The 18,599-nt window shown below is 45.5% G+C and overlaps 2 protein-coding genes across 2 annotated transcripts; one reads left to right on the top strand and one right to left on the bottom strand.

Annotated features, from left to right (window-relative positions):
• Positions 1–13,788, bottom strand: LOC8040545 (proliferating cell nuclear antigen). Its single transcript, XM_002414305.5, has 6 exons — positions 13,430–13,788; positions 13,249–13,346; positions 1,488–1,555; positions 1,248–1,392; positions 692–865; positions 1–171 (listed from the first exon to the last, which is right to left on the bottom strand). The coding sequence occupies exons 1-6, from the start codon at positions 13,648–13,650 to the stop codon at positions 92–94; spliced, it is 786 nt and encodes a 261-aa protein (XP_002414350.1). The 5' UTR covers positions 13,651–13,788; the 3' UTR covers positions 1–91.
• A 38-nt stretch (positions 13,789–13,826) lies between these two features.
• LOC8040544 (probable ATP-dependent RNA helicase DDX5) lies at positions 13,827–15,950 on the top strand. Its single transcript, XM_040219711.3, has one exon. The coding sequence runs from the start codon at positions 14,135–14,137 to the stop codon at positions 15,692–15,694; it is 1,560 nt and encodes a 519-aa protein (XP_040075645.1). The 5' UTR covers positions 13,827–14,134; the 3' UTR covers positions 15,695–15,950.
• Positions 15,951–18,599: the final 2,649 nt, after the last annotated feature.

The following is an 18,599-nucleotide window of genomic DNA, read 5'->3' as shown; positions in this document are numbered from 1 at the left end:
TTACTACTTTTGTGTTTATTTAGAGCTTTTATGCAATGCCAATCCAAAAAAGGGGTGAGTCTAATACAAATGTCAAAGCATGTCACAAAAGTTAGTTGTCTTCAGAGTCGTCTATCTTTGGTGCTAGGTAGTAACGGACGTAACCCATGTCTTCAATCTTGTACTCCACAACTGCAGAAAGAGCAAAAACACAATGGTGGTTACACACAATGAGAAGCAGAACTTAACATCCGTCACTCCTATGAGATTCCCCTGAAAGGGATGACAGTTTAAGACTTGATTATATGCAAATGCTAGCTTCATCCATGTCATGCAAATGCTTACTAACTTCAAAGCCAGCGAGTGGTGGCATTTCAAACAGTCGCATGCATGTAACATTCTTAAGAGAAATGTATCTGCAATGTGCTAGAGCAGTGGTTCTCAAATGGAGGTCTGCGAAGGCATTCTACGGGTCCGTGAAGCCCTGCTTTGTCGGTCAAGCCCGGCAATCAAAGTTGTCTTTTATCCGATTGAGAAGAAACCCCCTTAGTAATATTCACATATTAAATCATTATCATAATTAACCTATACCTTTCCCTCACCATGAACAGGGTCGTCCATCATCTCCGCCAATTGACAAGGTGTCCGCAAATCATCCATGGTTGAGAACCACTGTGCTAGAGCATGTCCATTCAGAGCTACATATGCCTACCCAGTGGGACATCTGCAGACATAGAGAGCTGCACTTGTCCACAGAGCGGCGTGGCCTTCGTGAAGGAGTTGAGGTAGCGGAGTGCGAAGTTGAGGGACACAGCTTCCTGCATCTCGATGATCACGGCTTCCTCCTCTTTGTCCACATTGGCTGTCTGGGACAGCTTCACATTACCTGCCGAAAAGGCATGCAAGAGACAAAACAGATTTGGCGAGGGTTCTTAGAGCAATTATAATAGAGGTATCTGATGAACAGACATCGCCATAAGATACTGAACAAGAGATTTGCCCTTGCCCTTAGATATACTAGTGTAACAAAAGAAAAGCAATAATGTTGTATGAAGCTGTCCCATATGGAAGGACAAGCTCAACCGTAAGAAGGTAACCGCAACAAGTGTATTATGCAACTGACAATACAACTGTGCCAGCAACTTAAGCAAATTCAGGTAATACATACACAAAAAAAAAAATAAAAAAAATAAAAAAAGGCTACAGAAAGTTAATGCAGAAAAAAAGTATAGGAGGGACAGCAAGTTTCTGAAGGAGTAAAAGCCCACCAGATCCTAGGTCACCGGAGACTGAGAATCGGACACCCTCCTTGGTGCAGGTGATTTGAATGGAGTCACCAATCTGGCTCAGATCCCGGCAGATGCGTTGAAACTCTGCTGATGGCATCTTCACGATCACACTGTAGTCAGTTTCCTGGGAAAAGATGATGGAAAGATTGAATCTAACCAGGCTGGGAGAACTATGTTGGAAGCTGCAAGCAATGCATTGCCAGAGAAATCACACCATACCGGAATGCCCAGGTGCTCAGTGTCGATGTTCATGAGCTTCATTTCATAATCGGACACCTTTTCTTGGTCTGAAAAGACAAAGCAACAATCAGCCTATGAACAGTTTCCAACGGACCTCCAGCACTAAAGTCTTACGAAACAGGCAGTGCCATGGGGAAGCATAACGTCACCTGTCTTCACTTTTATTACACAAGCGTGCTATTCAGCATGCTGAGAAATTTCCGCTTGAAATATATGCAATATAAACTGTGATTGTGTGCTTCTGAAGTGTCACGTGAGTGCGAGTTGAGGAAAGTAGTGCTAAAGGAAAATGAATGGAAATCCTTATCAGCAGGGTGTTTGCTCGGCAAACCTTTCGTATGTTACTTTGTAAATTTCTTGCTACAAACTCACAATCGAGCAGATAGATGAGCCGTTTTACATTTCATTCCAGTCAAGAAAGTTGTGGGTCCAATCCTTGTCCATATCTTATTCTGCATGCTTGACAACATTGTGGCACAATTGAGGTGCTGTGAGACATTGTCCAGGCATATATGAAGGAGGCGAAATAGTGTACTGAAAATTTGTTTGAGGATGCAGTTGTATCTAAATTAAAAGTAAAACCATAAAAAAAAAAAAAAAAAATTTTAAAGAAAGATTTTGACCTAAACTTTTCTAGACAGGAGCAAAAAGTAAAACTCTTGTCCACCCATTCTCCATAAGCGTGAATTGATATTGAGTGACTTACGGTCCCGTAAAAATCGGTACAGAAGAAATAACCTTTAATTGGCAGTTCTTTTCTATTAGTCTTTCTTTACGGTGGGCTTTCTCAACAACTTTACATGATACTTTTAAAGGTTCATTTCACTTGTAGTTCAAGCCTTGTTCTATGAGACATCGCTCTTTTCTTATTGAAGTAAGGACCAATTTGAGGCAGACACCGGGCCACGGATTGATTGCATTGGGGTTCCCAAAACAGACTGCCTATAACTGGCAATGACTTTTCATGCTCTTCGGATACACCCTATCAGACTTCTGGAATTTTTAGTCTTTGGAATACATTTTAGCGCTCAAAAAACAGGGACAAAGAGGCGAGAAACAGACAGCACAATGCGCTACTAACAACTGATTTTATTACGTGAAACGACACTTTTATACCATCCGAGTTTCTGATTTTGCTCCACCACTAGCCAACCCGGTGCCAGGCCGCGTCATTGAGGAACGCACGCTCCTTGTCCAGTAAATCAATTGAGGCCACGCTGACACATGCTGCACCACCCTTCCTAATCTCATCTGCCTCGATTATCTCCCTCACAGTTTTTTCCTTGTGCCGTGCCAGAATCTTGCTCTCGGAAAACAATGGCATACACTTGCACCTTTCACAATGATCAGACAGATGACCGTCCCGATAATTTCTACTTTAAGTTTGTGCTCCCTCAGCCTCTCATCAACACACCTACCTGTCTGACCTATATACTAAGACTCTACTGAAATTTTTAGTCTTGCTTGATGTTACAATTTCTGGAAGTCTCTCACATAAAATGCTGAGACCTACGTGCTGTCTGGACCGCTCTAATCATTCAAAATAATGGCCAGTGCAAGAAAGGCACAAAATAGACAGAGAGAAATGAATGAGGGACATTGGTCTCAAAGGGTCTTTAGTTGTTTGTAACTGTGGAGTGTCGAGACATGATAGAGGAGGCAAAATATAAAACGAAATTTTTGGTCGATAGATTAGGAATACGATACGGGTACGGGAATTAAATCAGATTTGAAAACACAGACATCATTCCAGGTGTACAGTGCTAGACAAAGTGCCGGACGTTTGTGAGGAAAAAGAACTGCCTTTTTCGCATTGGAAAAATAAACTATGCGTTGCCGGAAGTGCAGACTTTGCCAGAATGGAGTGCTAGCGGTTGGGACCAGAGGTCAAAGTTTCAGAACTTACTGCTATCTGAATCGGAAGTTATCAGACAAAAACTGGTGTGGTCTACAAGAAAACGCTGCCGAGCAGGAGAAGCAGACAGATTGCATCAGTTTCCAACAGCATCTTTCAGATTACACCACTAACGTGGAGTCAGTTTGGTTATCGTTAGTTTCGACTTAGAAGTTCGCGGAACAGCTACGTCGTGCCACTTCTCAAATGCACCACCCGGTTTGAGTGCTATATTAGCTTGATGCTGGTCCTTTTCAGCTTAGATAGGTTCGCTGAATTCCACATTAGTTAGGTCACAATCGTTTCTCCTCATAGAAAACTATTTGGTTGGTTCACTAAGGGGATTCAAGCTGGCTCTACACTTTTCTGCATGTGAAGCGGGCCATCTATTGGATTTTAGTTGTTTTTCATAGTGCAACACCAGAAGACAGAAACTGAATATCATAAATGGAGCGACGTCTAAGTAGTAGAGAGAGCACATGCGAAGAAACTTCTTTGCACAAGCATTCAACACGTGGCAAGAGCCAAATTTTGTTAAAATAATATTTGCAAAAAAAAAAAAAAAAAGAAAGTGTAACATATGACGGGAGGAAATTAATTGCAAATACAGGTGGTGAAGCTTGGGGTCAGCCGGGTCTATAGACCGTTGTTTGGTCAGCCATAGGCAAAGTCCTAGGGCTCTGCTCCGCTCAAAAACAGGGTCTCCACATGATCACCCAGCTGTCAGGTGCAGAAGACAAGAGTGGTCTCGTACACTGGGAATGCAAATGCTGCTTCGAGACAATGTTTGAGGAAATTGATTGTGGCAATGTTCTCAGTCCCACGATGGCCCATGTAGACCTCGGACTTCCCGAAGCCCCATATGAAGAAGACACAGACCGTGACGTCTGGTGATCTGGGAAGCCCCTGCCCATCCACGTTCACAAGAAGTTGGCATTGAGCCAGTTCCTCATAGGAGTCGAGCAGTGTGGTGTCCTCTTGCGTAAAAATGAGGGGTGTGCAAAATTTCTTGAGGGGGAATTTTCACGATTGTCCTTCCAATGTAAAAAAAAACCCTTTTTCTTTCTAATGTGAGGCCCATTTTAGAATATGCTTGTGTGCTGTGGGACCCTAAAGAACGCTATCTAGAACAAAAAATTGAACAAATCCAGAGCAAAGCTGCTAGGTTCGTTACAAAAAATTAATTTCAAACAAAGTGTTAGTGCCCTAAAACGTCTGTTAGACTGGGAACCTCTGTATGATGCAGATTAGATCATTCCAAAAAAAAAAATGAGGATTTTCAGCTAGGACTAATATATTCAAATTCTCATTTTCCCCCAATACCATTAAACAATGGAACGAATTGCCCGAGAAAACTATTTCGATTTCATTGTCTGATAATTTTTTTGATAAACTGCCACGTGATAGCTGGGAATAAGGAAAGTGAATTTTTTCTTTGTGAATGTGTATTCAGAATGCTTGGTCTATAACACTGTGCTTTGTGTCTTCATACCTTTAATTGTACAGAAAATTATATTCGTAGCTAACCTTAATACCATTGTGGATCCATTTGTTAAAGTGTTATGTTTTGCAACACAATATTTTTTTTTTGGTGTTTCTGTATTTGACGACTGTGATTCTTGTGCAAATGTATCCCCCCCCCCCCCCCCCCCCCCCACTGCAATAATGCCACTTGGCACTGCAGAGTAACATGTAACAAATAAATAAATAAATACATATGAATCAAATATGAATAGTTAGCTTTGGATATTGAATCAAATATTGAATAAACGAAGACAGGCGCATTTATTGACAGCATTTTTATTTTCACATGTTGGAACGCGTCATTAGTGTTAACAAGAATAAAAACACAAAAACAAAAATTTTAGTTGTAGGGAAGGAGGTGACAATTTGTCACGCAGAAAAATTAACTGCTGCTCATGGTCAGGTAGGAGGCGCTCCCTTTGGACGGAAACAACTCTTCCAGCCACAGAAAAAACTCTCACTTGGCACTGAAGTGGCAGGTATTGCAAGGTATTTGACGCTAAGCTCTGCCAGACGGGGATATCTTAAGCACCCGACAGTTCGCCACCACTCACACGAATCACTCTCTCTCTCTCTTTAGTAGTGCCTCCTCTGCATATGCTGGAACTTCCCATTCTGAAGCTGAAACCACTTTCATTTCCACTGTACTTTTGGCTAAGTGGTCAAATGCTTGCCAAACATCTGCCGAGGGCATTGAGCCTTGCTCTTGTCTCTGTGTTACAGCCTCCGGCTGGGTTTCTCCAGTAGCAGCACATGAGGCTAGCTCTTGCAGCACCAGATCTTTTAGCCATAATATTTGTTTTTAGGCTTTAAAAATAGTGGGCTTGAAGCATGGGTCCAAGAACATAGCAAGGCATGCTTTCTTGTCCTTTTCATAGAAAGTGAACCTTGCCTTAACGGGTGTTATCAGTTCCGCGGAAACTTCTGATGCTCCAGCACAGTTACCCAGACAGTGGAACGTACCAAAAATAATAGGAAATTGGGAGGACAACGACGGATACTTCTCAGCGCTGGCAATAACAGTGGCATCAAGCAATGGCTTCAGTGCTTTTACATATTCAGAAGCATCTTTCCGCTCTGATGAATCAAGTCCATCGATGTCACAGTCCAAAGTAACAAGCTCCACAATGACTGCTTCTTTGAGGCCCAGAAGACGAGACAACATCAGATACTGGCTATTCTATCTCGTCTCCACGTCTTGTACCAGACGTAGTGTGTCCTTTACAGTCGTCTTTTGGCACTCCTCAAGCCTTTCTGTGCTGATGAACTGTACTTGTAATGTCCCACAATATACCCAACTTTCTTGCACAGGCGATCAATGGCCGGCGTACGGGATCTCGCGTGATTAATCGCCAGTTGAAGCGTATGTGCGAAGCACATTCTTTCAGTCCCTGGAAGTCTCCTTACCGCAGCATGGATGTTTCGCCTGTTATCCATTACGATGAGCTTCGCACATTCATCGGGTATCTCCTAGTCACGGCACATTTTGTCCACCATAGTTGCAATGCTCACAGTACTGTGACTGGCAGACATATGTCGCGATTCAATGTGAACCGCTTCATCATGAATTTCGGAGAAGGTGGTAGGTGAAGCTTACATAACTTTTGTTAGCGTGCAATGTCCACATGTCGCTTGTGAAAGTAAAAGCTGTAGTGCCACCTTAAAAGGCACTGTTAAGCTTGGGTCCACATAACATGAGCGAATGACATTTTTGCGAACAGCGACGTTTTAGCGAATAACGAGGGCGCGTGTTAACCCCGCTGTGCTTACGCCACTTCGTGGTGGCTTATTACAAGAATGTTAACCCACTTGGCCCACCCGTAAACACCGCTTCAAGGCGGCCAATTGCACGCTAAAATGTCATTCGATTAAACTTCGGTGTTTGCTAAAACGTCATTTGATCAAATGAGTGCCTTCTCTGCTTTCACCTTCTTTCGGGTGTCGTCATACATCTGTGGCGCAAAAAGCGCAAGTGTAGTGCGGGATGGTAGGCGATAGGTTGGGAACAACTTCTGTCATAAGTTCCTCGAAGCCGCGGTCTTCCACAATGCTGTAAGGCTGTAAATCAAAAACCACCACCATGGCGGCCACCTTGGGATTTAGCGCTCGCACCCTTTTTTCTGGCAGGGGCCCCGTACGGCGCACGAAGTGCATCAGCGTCAATTGACCTTTTCCTGGCGTACCAATGGTAATCCCACAACACTCTTTCAACAATGCTGAATGTAGTTTGAGATCGTTGACAAGGGGTGCCGTCGTACTTGTGGACGTTTGAAGCGTTGACTCGCATGTTGTGCATTGTGCTTGCGATCACCCTAGCAAAATATTTCCAAATAGCGCTCCTCTCTCTCTCTGTCTTGTGCCGTTGAGCTTGGTCTGGTAAAGGCACGGGCTTTTTTCAGATTGAAATGGGCGGACCTAAGAAGCGAATGGTGGCGAGGCAATTGCTCGTGGCTTGTCTTGCGCATTAGTAGAACAATGGCTGGCGGTACTCTTAAGAAGCGCGATTTATGTCACGGAGCTTTATAGCTGAGCGAGCAGGTGGCGCCATCTGAGAGAGGCAGTCAAAAACCGACGCACTCCGTCTGCTCCTTCAGCTCGACGGCGTTTTCTCGTTGACCAAATCAGTATCCGGCTCATAATGTTTGATACAGGTAAAGGTAAGCTCTGAAACACTGAGATCTGGTCCCAACCACTAGCACTACATTCTGGCAGACTGGGCTCTTGGCAACGCAGCTTAATTTTGCGACGTGAAAAACATGGTTTTCTCTTCTCGCGAACACCCTGTATATAAAATAATTCTAGAGGGAATTTATTGTCGTTTGAGGCCAGATGGGAGTACAGCAAACTAAGACGTATGGACGTATACATCAGGATATAGATGCAATGTGTAAAAAGCATGGAGATGAGAAAGCTGAGTACTCGATACTGGGCTTCACACTTCAGTTGCCAAAGGGGGCAGCGAGCTTGATCTGGTGAAAGTATGGGCTTTTTTTCAGATGGGTAGAGGTTAATAGTTGTATGCGGAAACCACCACCGAATTTAAAGGCTTGAGCTGTATGCAACGTTACTAAAACGCTCAGTTGGGAAACTCACACTTGAAATCTGGGCCACTGTTGTCCACCGAGATCGAGCTAAATAGGATAACAGCGCCACCCTTTAGCGACGAACTGAAACATGAAATTTGCTTTATATGGCCACTGCTAGAGTCACTGAATGTTCCCAGACTACCGAAACTCCCACGCTTAAAATGCCAAAATGGCGACACAAATTTTTTTTTTTTTTACTGAGGTCACCACAAAAGCATTCTTTTTGCGTAAAAACAAACGAAAAAAACTCTTTCTGTATTAACTTTTATTGAAGATTAGTACAAAATGACCGGCACGTGACATTCTCTAAAATCGTTAATTTACAAGGTTTTGCAGCACAATTAATATGGTCTTATACAATAATGTCTCACCAGTGGTTTCAGGTAGTGCGTCGCGACCTGAGCATGTCCTAACTTTGCTAGTAATTTGAAGCGCGTCGGCTTGGGAGTCGGGGTTGGCATCCCTGAAACCCTTCCACCATAAATGTTTCGGTGCCAAAATGGCCAATTAAAGTCGAAATAGAAGAGTCGCAGCGGACGCTATCAAATGAGATACTCCTAAAGCAATACAAGCAACTGTGCAGCTCCCCGAGTGGTCGCTGTGGCTGAAATTGCGGTGTTGTGATCGCTATTAGTTTGACTTTCGAGCACAGATTGGTGCCACTTTTTCAGAGCAGGCTCTACGGCAGTCTCCCAACTGAGTTGTTCTGGCAACGTTGGCTGTATGCATCCAGAGCCGTATATGTAGCGAGTTTTGCCATTCGTTGGGAAGTATAGGAGGCAAATGAGGAGGCCACATTGGCCGAAAACGGGCTGGGCATGTTCCAGGGCGTCATCACTAATTCGAATGTGGCCAACCAGAAGGCGGTGGTCGCGAGAAACAAACTTAATAAGTGCGTCGGAGTAACTCTCGGCGACTGAAAATATGGTGCACATGATGTTTTAACAACGGTCATCCAAAATCATGGTGCAAGAGCGCGACACGTGGAACGATCGACATAATCCGTACGCCAACAGCCGAGAATCTGCCGTCTGAGCGGTCGCACTCTGTCCGAGAAAAAGAGAGTTGAACGGCACATTGGTTTCTTACATCTTTCTGCATGATCATGATCGAAACATCACAAACACCCTATTTCCAACCATGAAGGGTTACCACACTTAACTCTTACACATTTATTAAAACCATATACCAACGTATATACCTTTGATTAAAACAGTTTCTCGCTACAGCCGCTAGGGGATTCTTTTCGGCTTCTGGTTGACCAAGAGAGCATGTCAAGCCCTCTTTCTGCGTCTGTTGCACGTCCTGGCACTGCCCGCGCCTCAAATCGACCAGACTCTCTCTATACGTGGCTCTGTATGCATCCATCTATGGTGACACCGCCTGGTTAATGCTTGAGGATCGCAGCTTGCACTTATTTTCCGGAATGATCTAAAGGTTTATTCCCACGGTGTATCTTGTTGGCAAATTAATGTCGCAAAACTAGTTTTCAGGAAAAAGATGCCCCGTGCGAATGCGACTGAAAAAGGTTGCGTGCACTCCTTGCTTCTGGAGAGCGATTTTGTTGAAACCTCACCGAAGGAGAAAACAACACTGCCAACGGCCGTTCAACATCGCTATAACATTTGAGGCAGAGCGAGGTTTTGGAGCCTGACTTTGGGCCTATCCCGTATCCGAGTCAAAATGGCCACACCCAAAAAGAATAAGGCAAATTGCTAAGCAATTGTGTTACATACGTGAAACATTCTAGCATCACAAACGTTTATATCATTGTTTGGCAGCATGCCTAGCCTGTTCAACCAGATGCCCACATTCCCGGCGTCCTTCATCAGATAATTTAATGTGTGGCATGTGTACACTTGAAATGATAAACCTGGTTATCTCCCAGAACCGTCTAACCCATTTCTCACTCCACCCCTGGTCACATGAGCTCCCCATTAAAGGGGCCCTGCAATGACTTTTTGACTGGTTTTTAATTTGCACTGAACCTGAGCGTACTGAACATAGGAACTTAATCAAAATTTTCTTTTCTCAAATTTCACTTTATTTTAAAAGTTATAGGCAAATTAGTTACAAAAACAAGCAAAAAATAACCTCCTTCATGACGTCGTAGGTCCTGGCTTGAGTGGCTGTGAACTAGAGGAGGAGTAGTGAGCTCATCAAGCGCTCAAAGCTGCCGCACTTCGTGTCGACGGCTCAAGAGGGCGCCACTAAAGCATGTGTTGGATAGGCTGCATAAAGCGGGCGGCCAGGGCAGCTCGCATTGCATTTGCTGCGCAACTAAACACTAATTCGGCGTAACACTTCATTGGCCATAAATGACAGCAAACATGGGGTAAAGAGCAGTTCAGAATGGGAGCCACTTCGCGCTGACGCACCGACAAATGGCCAAATCGCCAGCAGGGTCCGCGCCCAAGGCCTTCAGAACGCTCGGAACCGGTCGGATTCTCGAGCCGGTATACAACCGCAGCGCCGCCGCGTAGACCCGGGACCTTTCTACGCTCCTCGTTCATCGTAGCCTCATCCCACTATTCTTTCTAGTATGCGCCGTTTTTTCCACCGCTTGGTGGCGGGTATGTCGACGGGTCATTTTTTGTTTCCGTACTTTCTAAACTGCATTTTTTTTTTTTTTCTGATCTAAAATAGTGAACAAAAACTATTTTCATACATAATTGAAACGGTTCACGACACTCATATTTTGTATCTCGACTAGCTTTGACCAGTGGCAAGCCAAGGACCAAAGACGTCACATTTTGAGGCGCTTTCGGTACCGCGGGTCGCCCTCGTCAATGGAAGAGGTTTCCACGTCGTCCGGTTAAAATATGACGCACTAATATTTAGTTACTCTCTCCGTGCCCGCTGGCTTGCCTGAACCCCAAGAGACGTGGAAACCGCAAAAAAGGTAGACACTTAAATATGACTGCAGGGCCCCTTTAAGCAATCAGCATCGAGCACCTCATTCCTCCTCTCCCACCCACAACCAAGCAGTGCCGAACCTCGCGGCCACGCTTTGATCCAGGCTTCATGAAATGCGAGTACCTAGCCAAAGAATGTTTCATGTTAAAACAAACATGGCGATGCAACAGGCGGAGAAGCGGTGAGTATGGGCGATACAAGTTAGTGCCGAATTTTCAACAGTCGCGACGAGTGCAAGCACTGCATATAAACATGAAAACTGGGTGTAACTGATCTTTAAAGGGGCACTGACACATCAAAATCATATATTTTTTTTTTTATTATCCGAAACGATTGAAAACTATGCCGGAACATTTCCCTAAAAATTCAAAACTTGGGAACTCAGTATTTGTGAAGTAAATCAACAATTTCCAAATGCCGAATTTGAAATTTCCGCGCGATCTGTGCCGGTGCGTTTACGTCAAATATTGCGGAGCCCTGAGAGTCCACTTTCTTTCACCACTCCGTGCTGTTGCCATTGCCGGCGGTACGGTTTTGAGCGGTGTCGCCTGTTTTCCGTGGGAGGATACAAATCCAGGAGGCGGCACCACAACGGACTCTGATTTTTGGTATTTCAAAAAGAAGGGCCGTAGTGCGTTTGCAACTGCGTTCAAAAACATGTTTTACGACCGCCGTTATTAAATGTTATAGAAATGTCGCCTACAAAGCTTCTAAATTTCACGATTCTTGACGTCAGGGATCAAAAGAAGCGAGGAGGCGAAAAGCGGGAGAGGAGGACGGCAAAAATAAAAAGGCGCGCACGCACATGGGAAAATTTTTGTTTTTTTGCAATGCATTTTTTTTTTTTTTGCACGTCTATGACTGCAACGTGCGTCGTATTAGACAATAAAAAAAATAATACGACCCTTGGGGTGTCAGTGCCCCCTTAAGCGGTGCAAAAAATGCTCGAAATGTTTCGAGATTATATGCCTGTGCTTTTTTTACGTTCGCTGTCTTTCCCCGGTTTGACAGGCATAGTATCCGAGTGCGCCGAATGTGATGAAATATAGGGTGACCCAAGTCACCAGGATCAATCAATCTAAAATGGACCGTAAAAATCGACGCCTGCGTGTAGCAATCTATATTTTTTCTGTCAAAGGTGTATTTCACAAGTTGGTTTTTTCTTCTAAAATTACAAAGCGTCGCTCTCTTTCTGTAAAAAATAGGGTCAGGAAACTTGCCAGGGTCTATGGCGGGCGGCGACGGAGACGACCAAGTCGAGTAGACGGGTGTATTTGGCGATAGTATTGTTAGATGGCGCTACCTCCTTATCACGACCACCGTGGTTTATTCAAATGAATATAATCTTTTTGAAATGTACCTTTGGTTAAAAATAAATGCGGACAATAAAAGCAAAACCTAAAGGGGAAAAAAAAAAAATGTGTCTGCATAATGACGGCGCTTTTGCTGCCAACAGATTTCGTCTGCGTGTCGTCTGCTGTCTTTCGCTGGTCAGCTACACCCTCGGACGCTGCTCCCGATGCCATCTATCAATACGAACGCCAAACACACTTGCTCGTCTGCGTCGCCAGACTCGCCACCCGCCGTAGACCATGGCAAGTTTCTTGGCCCTATTTTTTACAAAGAGAGCTACGCTTTGTAATTTTAGGAAAAAAAAAAAAACGAACTGTGAAATACACCTTTGACGAAAAATTTAGATTGCTACATGCAGGCGTCGATTTGTACGGTTCGTTTTAGATCGAGCCTGGTAAGTTGGGTCATCTTATATATCTAGTATTAATAAATCAGACTGTCTCTTCACAATGTGCATACTTCATATCATTTCTTTTGATATTTCTGGTGCAGATAACAAGGTTTGGCGAAATTCCCGTGAGTCAATGCGGCACAGGTTTCGCGCGTCAAACTACGTGTGAACAGGCGGATTTCGCGGAATCTCGGTGTCGCTAAACCATTAGGCATTGAAAAGATGCATCGCGTGAATAAACCATTACACGCTCACGAATGCTGCAATTTTCAATCAAGCAGTTTCAAAACGCGCGGGCCCCATTTGACTTCAGAGTGCCGGTTGTCTCGGCATTACGCAACATACCCAGAGGTATCAGACCTAACAAGGTAAAACATGTGACCAGAAAACTCAGCCAACATCATTTCACATGTTCAGGAAGCACTTCGCTCATCATGATCGGAACTTCGAGGGAGTCATTTTGGCGCTAGTTCGGTACAGTTCGAGCGCGCGAGTTGTAGCAGGCGGCTATGATAGTAGCTTCTCGTGCAAGGCCACAGAAAGGCACAAGTTGTTTCACCAAGACAGTGAACTTACTTGTCGTCTCAAAGACGAAGGTAACGGTGTCGGCGTCGTCTCGCGCTTTGATTGTGATGATATCGTCGTTGGCGGCACACTTGAGAATTTTCGCCATGCTGCAAGCGAACAAAGGGCGTCAAACCACGACTCACGGAAGGTACTCGAGGACGATTACTACGGTTACGAAAGGCTCATTTACCTTCCCAAATTCATGCCCATGGAAAGATTCCGATCGCATCTGAAGTTATCGAAGCCGTCACTGCGAAGGTTCAAAGCGACCAAACTGACGTGAGAGTTGTCCATCGCTTGGAGACTGATGCCCGTCGCCGAGCAGTCCCATGTTCCCTCGTTAATGAGGTCCTTGACGGCTTCAAGAACCTTCTTAAGTAGAGATCCCTGCACTAACCTCGCCTCGAACATTTTCTTAGTTGACCGGTAGAATTAAGAGGTACTTTACAAACTTAAATTACGCCCTAACAACGGTGCACTACGTCGTCCAGCTTTCCCGCGTACACAACGACAGAAAGTGGGCTAAAAGCGCGCCAAATTACGCGCAATGGAACGCTGGGATTGGTTGGCACCACTGTGGTTGCCCAGTAGCGCTAAAAAGCCGAAGGAAGCCATGAAGCAAAGTTTGCTCTTTGCAAAATTGCATTCCATTGTGATAATAAACAGCTAGAAAGTTAAATCTTAGCAAGCACATTTATTGAAATTTTTTACCTGTACGTTTTTTTATAGACTAGTTTACAATTATCCAACAAACCAAGTACGATCCAAAGCCGCGCAGCCCGCTCCCTCGCCGCATGGGACTTGGTCGGTGTGGTGTCCCCATCGATATTCGTCAAGAAATGTGGAACTATTCAACGAGTTGAATTCACAGGTAGGCCACAACGTGCAAGTAAAGATGTTGGGAATATCACTTCGTCAGTGCGTTCCCGCGGCGGCGAAGGGGGCCCGGAGCTTCAACACATGGTCCAAGCCGCGCGACCCTCGCACCTACGGCGAAACCTTAGGCCGCACGCTGAGGAGGCCGAATTTCGAAAACCTCCCCCTCAAGCCCTTCCGTAAGAACTTTTACGTCGAAAGCGACGTGACCGCGTCGAGAGCGCAGCGAGAGATTGACGCCTTCCGGGCCCAACACGAAATCTCCGTCCACGGGCACGGAACTGACCCCCGTCCCGTGCTCACCCTCGACGAGTGCAACTTCCCGGAGCCGTGTCGCGAGCTTTTCCGGAGTAAGAATTTCACCGAGCCGTCTCCGATCCAGGCGCAGGCCTGGCCCGTCGTTCTGGGCGGCAGGGACCTGGTGGGTATCGCGCAGACGGGCTCGGGCAAGACGCTCGCGTACGTCCTCCCCGCCGCCATCCACATGTCGGACCAACCACAGCCGGAACGCGACGAGGGCCCCATCGGCGTCGTGCTGGCTCCCACCCGAGAACTTGTGCAACAGATCTCCCAGGTCGCGTACGAGTGGTGCGGAGGCGCCTTCCGCCTCAAGGGCGCCCCGGTGTACGGCGGCGTCTCCAAGGGCCCGCAGATCGCTAGGCTGCAGGGCGGCGCTCACATCTGCATCGCCACCCCGGGTCGCCTTCTCGACATCCTCGAGACGGGGGCCATTAACCTGCTCCGCTGCTCGTACCTGGTGCTGGACGAAGCCGACCGCATGCTGGACATGGGCTTCGAGCCGCAGATCCGCAAGATCGTCGACCAGACCCGTCCGGACCGGCAGACGGTCATGTGGAGCGCCACTTGGCCCAGCGAGGTGCGCGACCTGGCTGAAGAGTTCCTCACCGACCACGTCCAGATAACGGTCGGCTCCGAAGACCTCTGCGCCAACCACAACATCCGACAGGTTGTGCACGTCTGCCAGGGGTTTGAGAAGGAGGAAAAGCTCCTGGAGACTCTACGCGAGATCAATGCAGAAGGCGACCAGCGCACGCTCATCTTCGTCGCGACCAAGGCCCGTGTGGTAACCATAGTGCAGAACCTGTACAAGAATGGCTTCCGGGCGGTCGCCACCCACGGAGACCTCTCCCAGAACAAGCGAGACATTGCCTTGGACCGCTTCCGAAGCGGCAAGACTCCAATTTTGGTCGCCACCGACGTGGCTGCCAGAGGGCTGGACGTGAGCGACATCAAGTACGTCATCAACTACGACTACCCGGACACCTCAGAGAGCTATGTCCATCGTATTGGTCGCACTGGAAGGAGTAATCGCTCAGGAACGGCCATCACTCTGTTCACACCGGACAATGCCGGCCAGGCGAAGCAGCTGGTCTCGGTGTTGCAGGAAGCCAAGCAGGAAGTTAATCCGGAGCTGTTGGAGTTGGTGGATCGGCAAGTGTCTCAGAAGTTTGCCAACAGGCGGAGGAGGCCGGCGCAACAGAGCTGGGACAGGCGGCCACAGCACCGCCAGGGAGATCGCTTCGGAGACTACGCCCAAGAAACCAGAGGCTGGGGCTAACATGGCACCTGCAGAGTTGTGTCTTGACGGGAGACTTATGTCACATAGATGGGCCAGGATGCTGAATCATTTCCACCTTATGTTAGTTTGAATCACGATATCTCTGGAAAGCTTACGACTGTTAGCAAGTTTGTAAACATTGTCCTGGCTTATAGCTACCTCTCTGTGTTTGGTAGGTTCTTAGCCATAGCCATCAGAAACCAGCATTTTTTAGTGCTGTATAATTAAAAAAATAAATCTATGTAACCTGTTCTAATTTGATTTTATTTCCTTGCTTGGCCATGAAACCCGGTTTGACTGCATACTAACATTTTCATATGGGCTGCTCAGAATTCAAGATTCATATAGTGTTGAACAAATTAATATAAACAGCCAAGTTGCAGTCATTTTGTTAGAAATGCATGAATACTATCAGTATGCTACGATCTTGGAGAGAAGTGGGGCACAATATATGTTTTCAAGACCAAGTAGCACACAGCAGAGAACTCGCTTTACACTCGATAACATAAAAGCTCGTAAGCACAACTTGCAAACTGGAAAGAAAGCTGCCATCTATGAAATTCAGGAGAAAGTCCAGATGACAGTTTATTTATTAGTAATTTATTGGTAGCGAGCGGGCTAACCTGCCATCCTACCTAAATCTTCCCTCCTCTTTTTGAGACGCTTAAGTCAGTCTCAATGGAGGCGGACCCATGCTTTAACCCCTGTCACCACAGCCATTTTTTATTTTTTTTTAGGAAGAAAGTGTTAACTTCTTGTTTACTAATTCTTTATTCAAAGAACACACAGCAAGATTTCATTTTAAATGTTCAATTCACATTAAAATAAGACATTTTCTTAACTTTCAGGTGTGGTATCTTGCTCTAAATCAAGACTTCTGGTCGGAGTCCCACCAAAGTTGATAAAAATGCTTGCGGGATCACATTGTTTTCCTCACTCCTGTCACTGTCCATCCTGTCCATCGAACTATTGTCAGATTCCAAAAAATCAAAAAGGCTGCAGTACTCATTGTTACATATGCCCGAGCATTAGTCACTTTAAAAAGGGTTTTGCATCTCTTCGTCAGCTGAAGTCAACGTTACTAGAACCCCTCAGTTGGGAAACTGCCATAGAGCCTGCTTTAAAAAAGTGGCTCCAATCCGTACTCGGGAACCGAGCTAATGGCGATCGCAACGCCGCCATTTCTCCCGCAGCGTCCACTCCGGGAACTGCACGGTTGCACGTTGAGTCGGGCAAGGGCCAATGGCACCATCTCGCAGTAGCCATGTAAAGCAGCTTTCGTGTTTCAACTCGTCGCTAAAAGGTGGCGCTGTTATCGTATTTAGCTTGGTCTTGGTGGACGCCAGCGGCCCAGGTTTCAAGGGCGAGTTTCCCAACTGAGGGTTTTAGTAACATTGGCTGAAGTGGACCTCCATGCCAAAGCCACATTGATTTAGTGTCAATGCTTACAAGCAAACACTTTTTTTTTTCTTGGTTGAATGGAGCTTTTCTTTTTTTTTTTGTCGAACGGCAGAGCAAACAAGAAACCAAGCCAAGGTAAATGGAGCACCAGGGTTGGTTCTGCCATCTGCGGGAGAATGCAATAAACAAGATTCGAAACCGAAACAAGTCACAATTGTGGTCGGGCTTTATTTTCTGCAAGGGAAGGCATGAGCGACACCAGTTTTCGGTAGCCATTAACTACAGGCAATGGTCAGTTTTCAGAAAAGGTGCCTCCAAACCCTTTCTGAAAAGACAACAATGTATGAAGTCTTGTTGCAATGACACTAAACCTGCACCTTGCATTGGTATTTTTAAGGAAGGACACTACTCAGAAAGAAAAAAGTTTCTGCAAAAAAAGGTTGATTTTTAAAAATCCCAAATTTACATCCACCAACACCTAAGGAGCATTTACAGAAAGTTTTGCGTTTACACTGCAGTTATTTTTTAAGAAAATAATAATTTCGGTCTACCTATAAAAGGTAGAGGTTCATTCTGTTCCACTTTCTGGCATAAATTTTACTTTCATAAAACTTGTTTCAGTATGAAAATATCGAAACTTCGTGTTTGTGGCTTATATGCCGAAATTTTATGGAGCTGGTCACTATGAACTTAACTTTTGCATTTTCATGTTTTTTTATTATGAAGAATCTTAATTTGCTAAATTTGGTAAATAAAAAAAATCGTAAAAGTTTTATTTGGAAATTGCATATTTTTTAAAATTTCTTCTCGCAGCAACCGGCAACAAGTATTCCGGTATGCATTCCACCAGAACAATATGTAGTTATCAACACCATTTCACGATGGATTCACTGGGAAGATTCCATGCAAAGCTATGCTTTACTTTGTTCTGGGGGTATAGTACCTCATATTGGTTCACAGGGCTGAAACTTTGCATGCCCTTCTTCTATATGGCTACAAGCACCACCTGAAAATATCATGCTGATTGAGTGAGCGGTTCAGAAGTTGACATTCCCAGGTAGCATTCCCCCTTAAAGGGATGCTGAACCAAAATATGAATTTTGCAAAATAAGGCCGTAGAAGTGTTGAACAGGACGCTGCGAACTCCGAAACATCACTCGTACATCGATATCTCAAACAGATCGGCGTATATTGGGAAAAGAAAAGTGCAATCAAGCGAGGAATGCGACGTCACGATTCTCTGAACAGGTGAGAATGAGGGGAAGTGTCCCCGCTTCCCTCCTCCTCGCCTTGGTTCCCCTGCTCGAGAGAACAAAGCGAAGCGGAGAGGGAACGAGAATCGGCAACGTCGCGTCTCGTCGGCAGTGTTGTTGCGCACTTTTCCAAACATATGGCCAACAGCGATGTCGCCGTACGAGTGATGATTTTCGGTTTTGCAGCTTCCCCGGCTATCGCTCTGGCATTGTTTTGCGAGCTTACAATTTCGGTTCAGCATCCCTTCCAG

The sequence above is a fragment of the Ixodes scapularis genome, unplaced genomic scaffold (genome assembly GCF_016920785.2).
Source record: "Ixodes scapularis isolate PalLabHiFi unplaced genomic scaffold, ASM1692078v2 PGA_scaffold3__209_contigs__length_174095766, whole genome shotgun sequence".
NCBI lineage: Eukaryota > Metazoa > Arthropoda > Arachnida > Ixodida > Ixodidae > Ixodes > Ixodes scapularis.
Note: the sequence above shows the minus strand (reverse complement) of the source record. Positions and strands in the feature narration are given on the sequence as shown.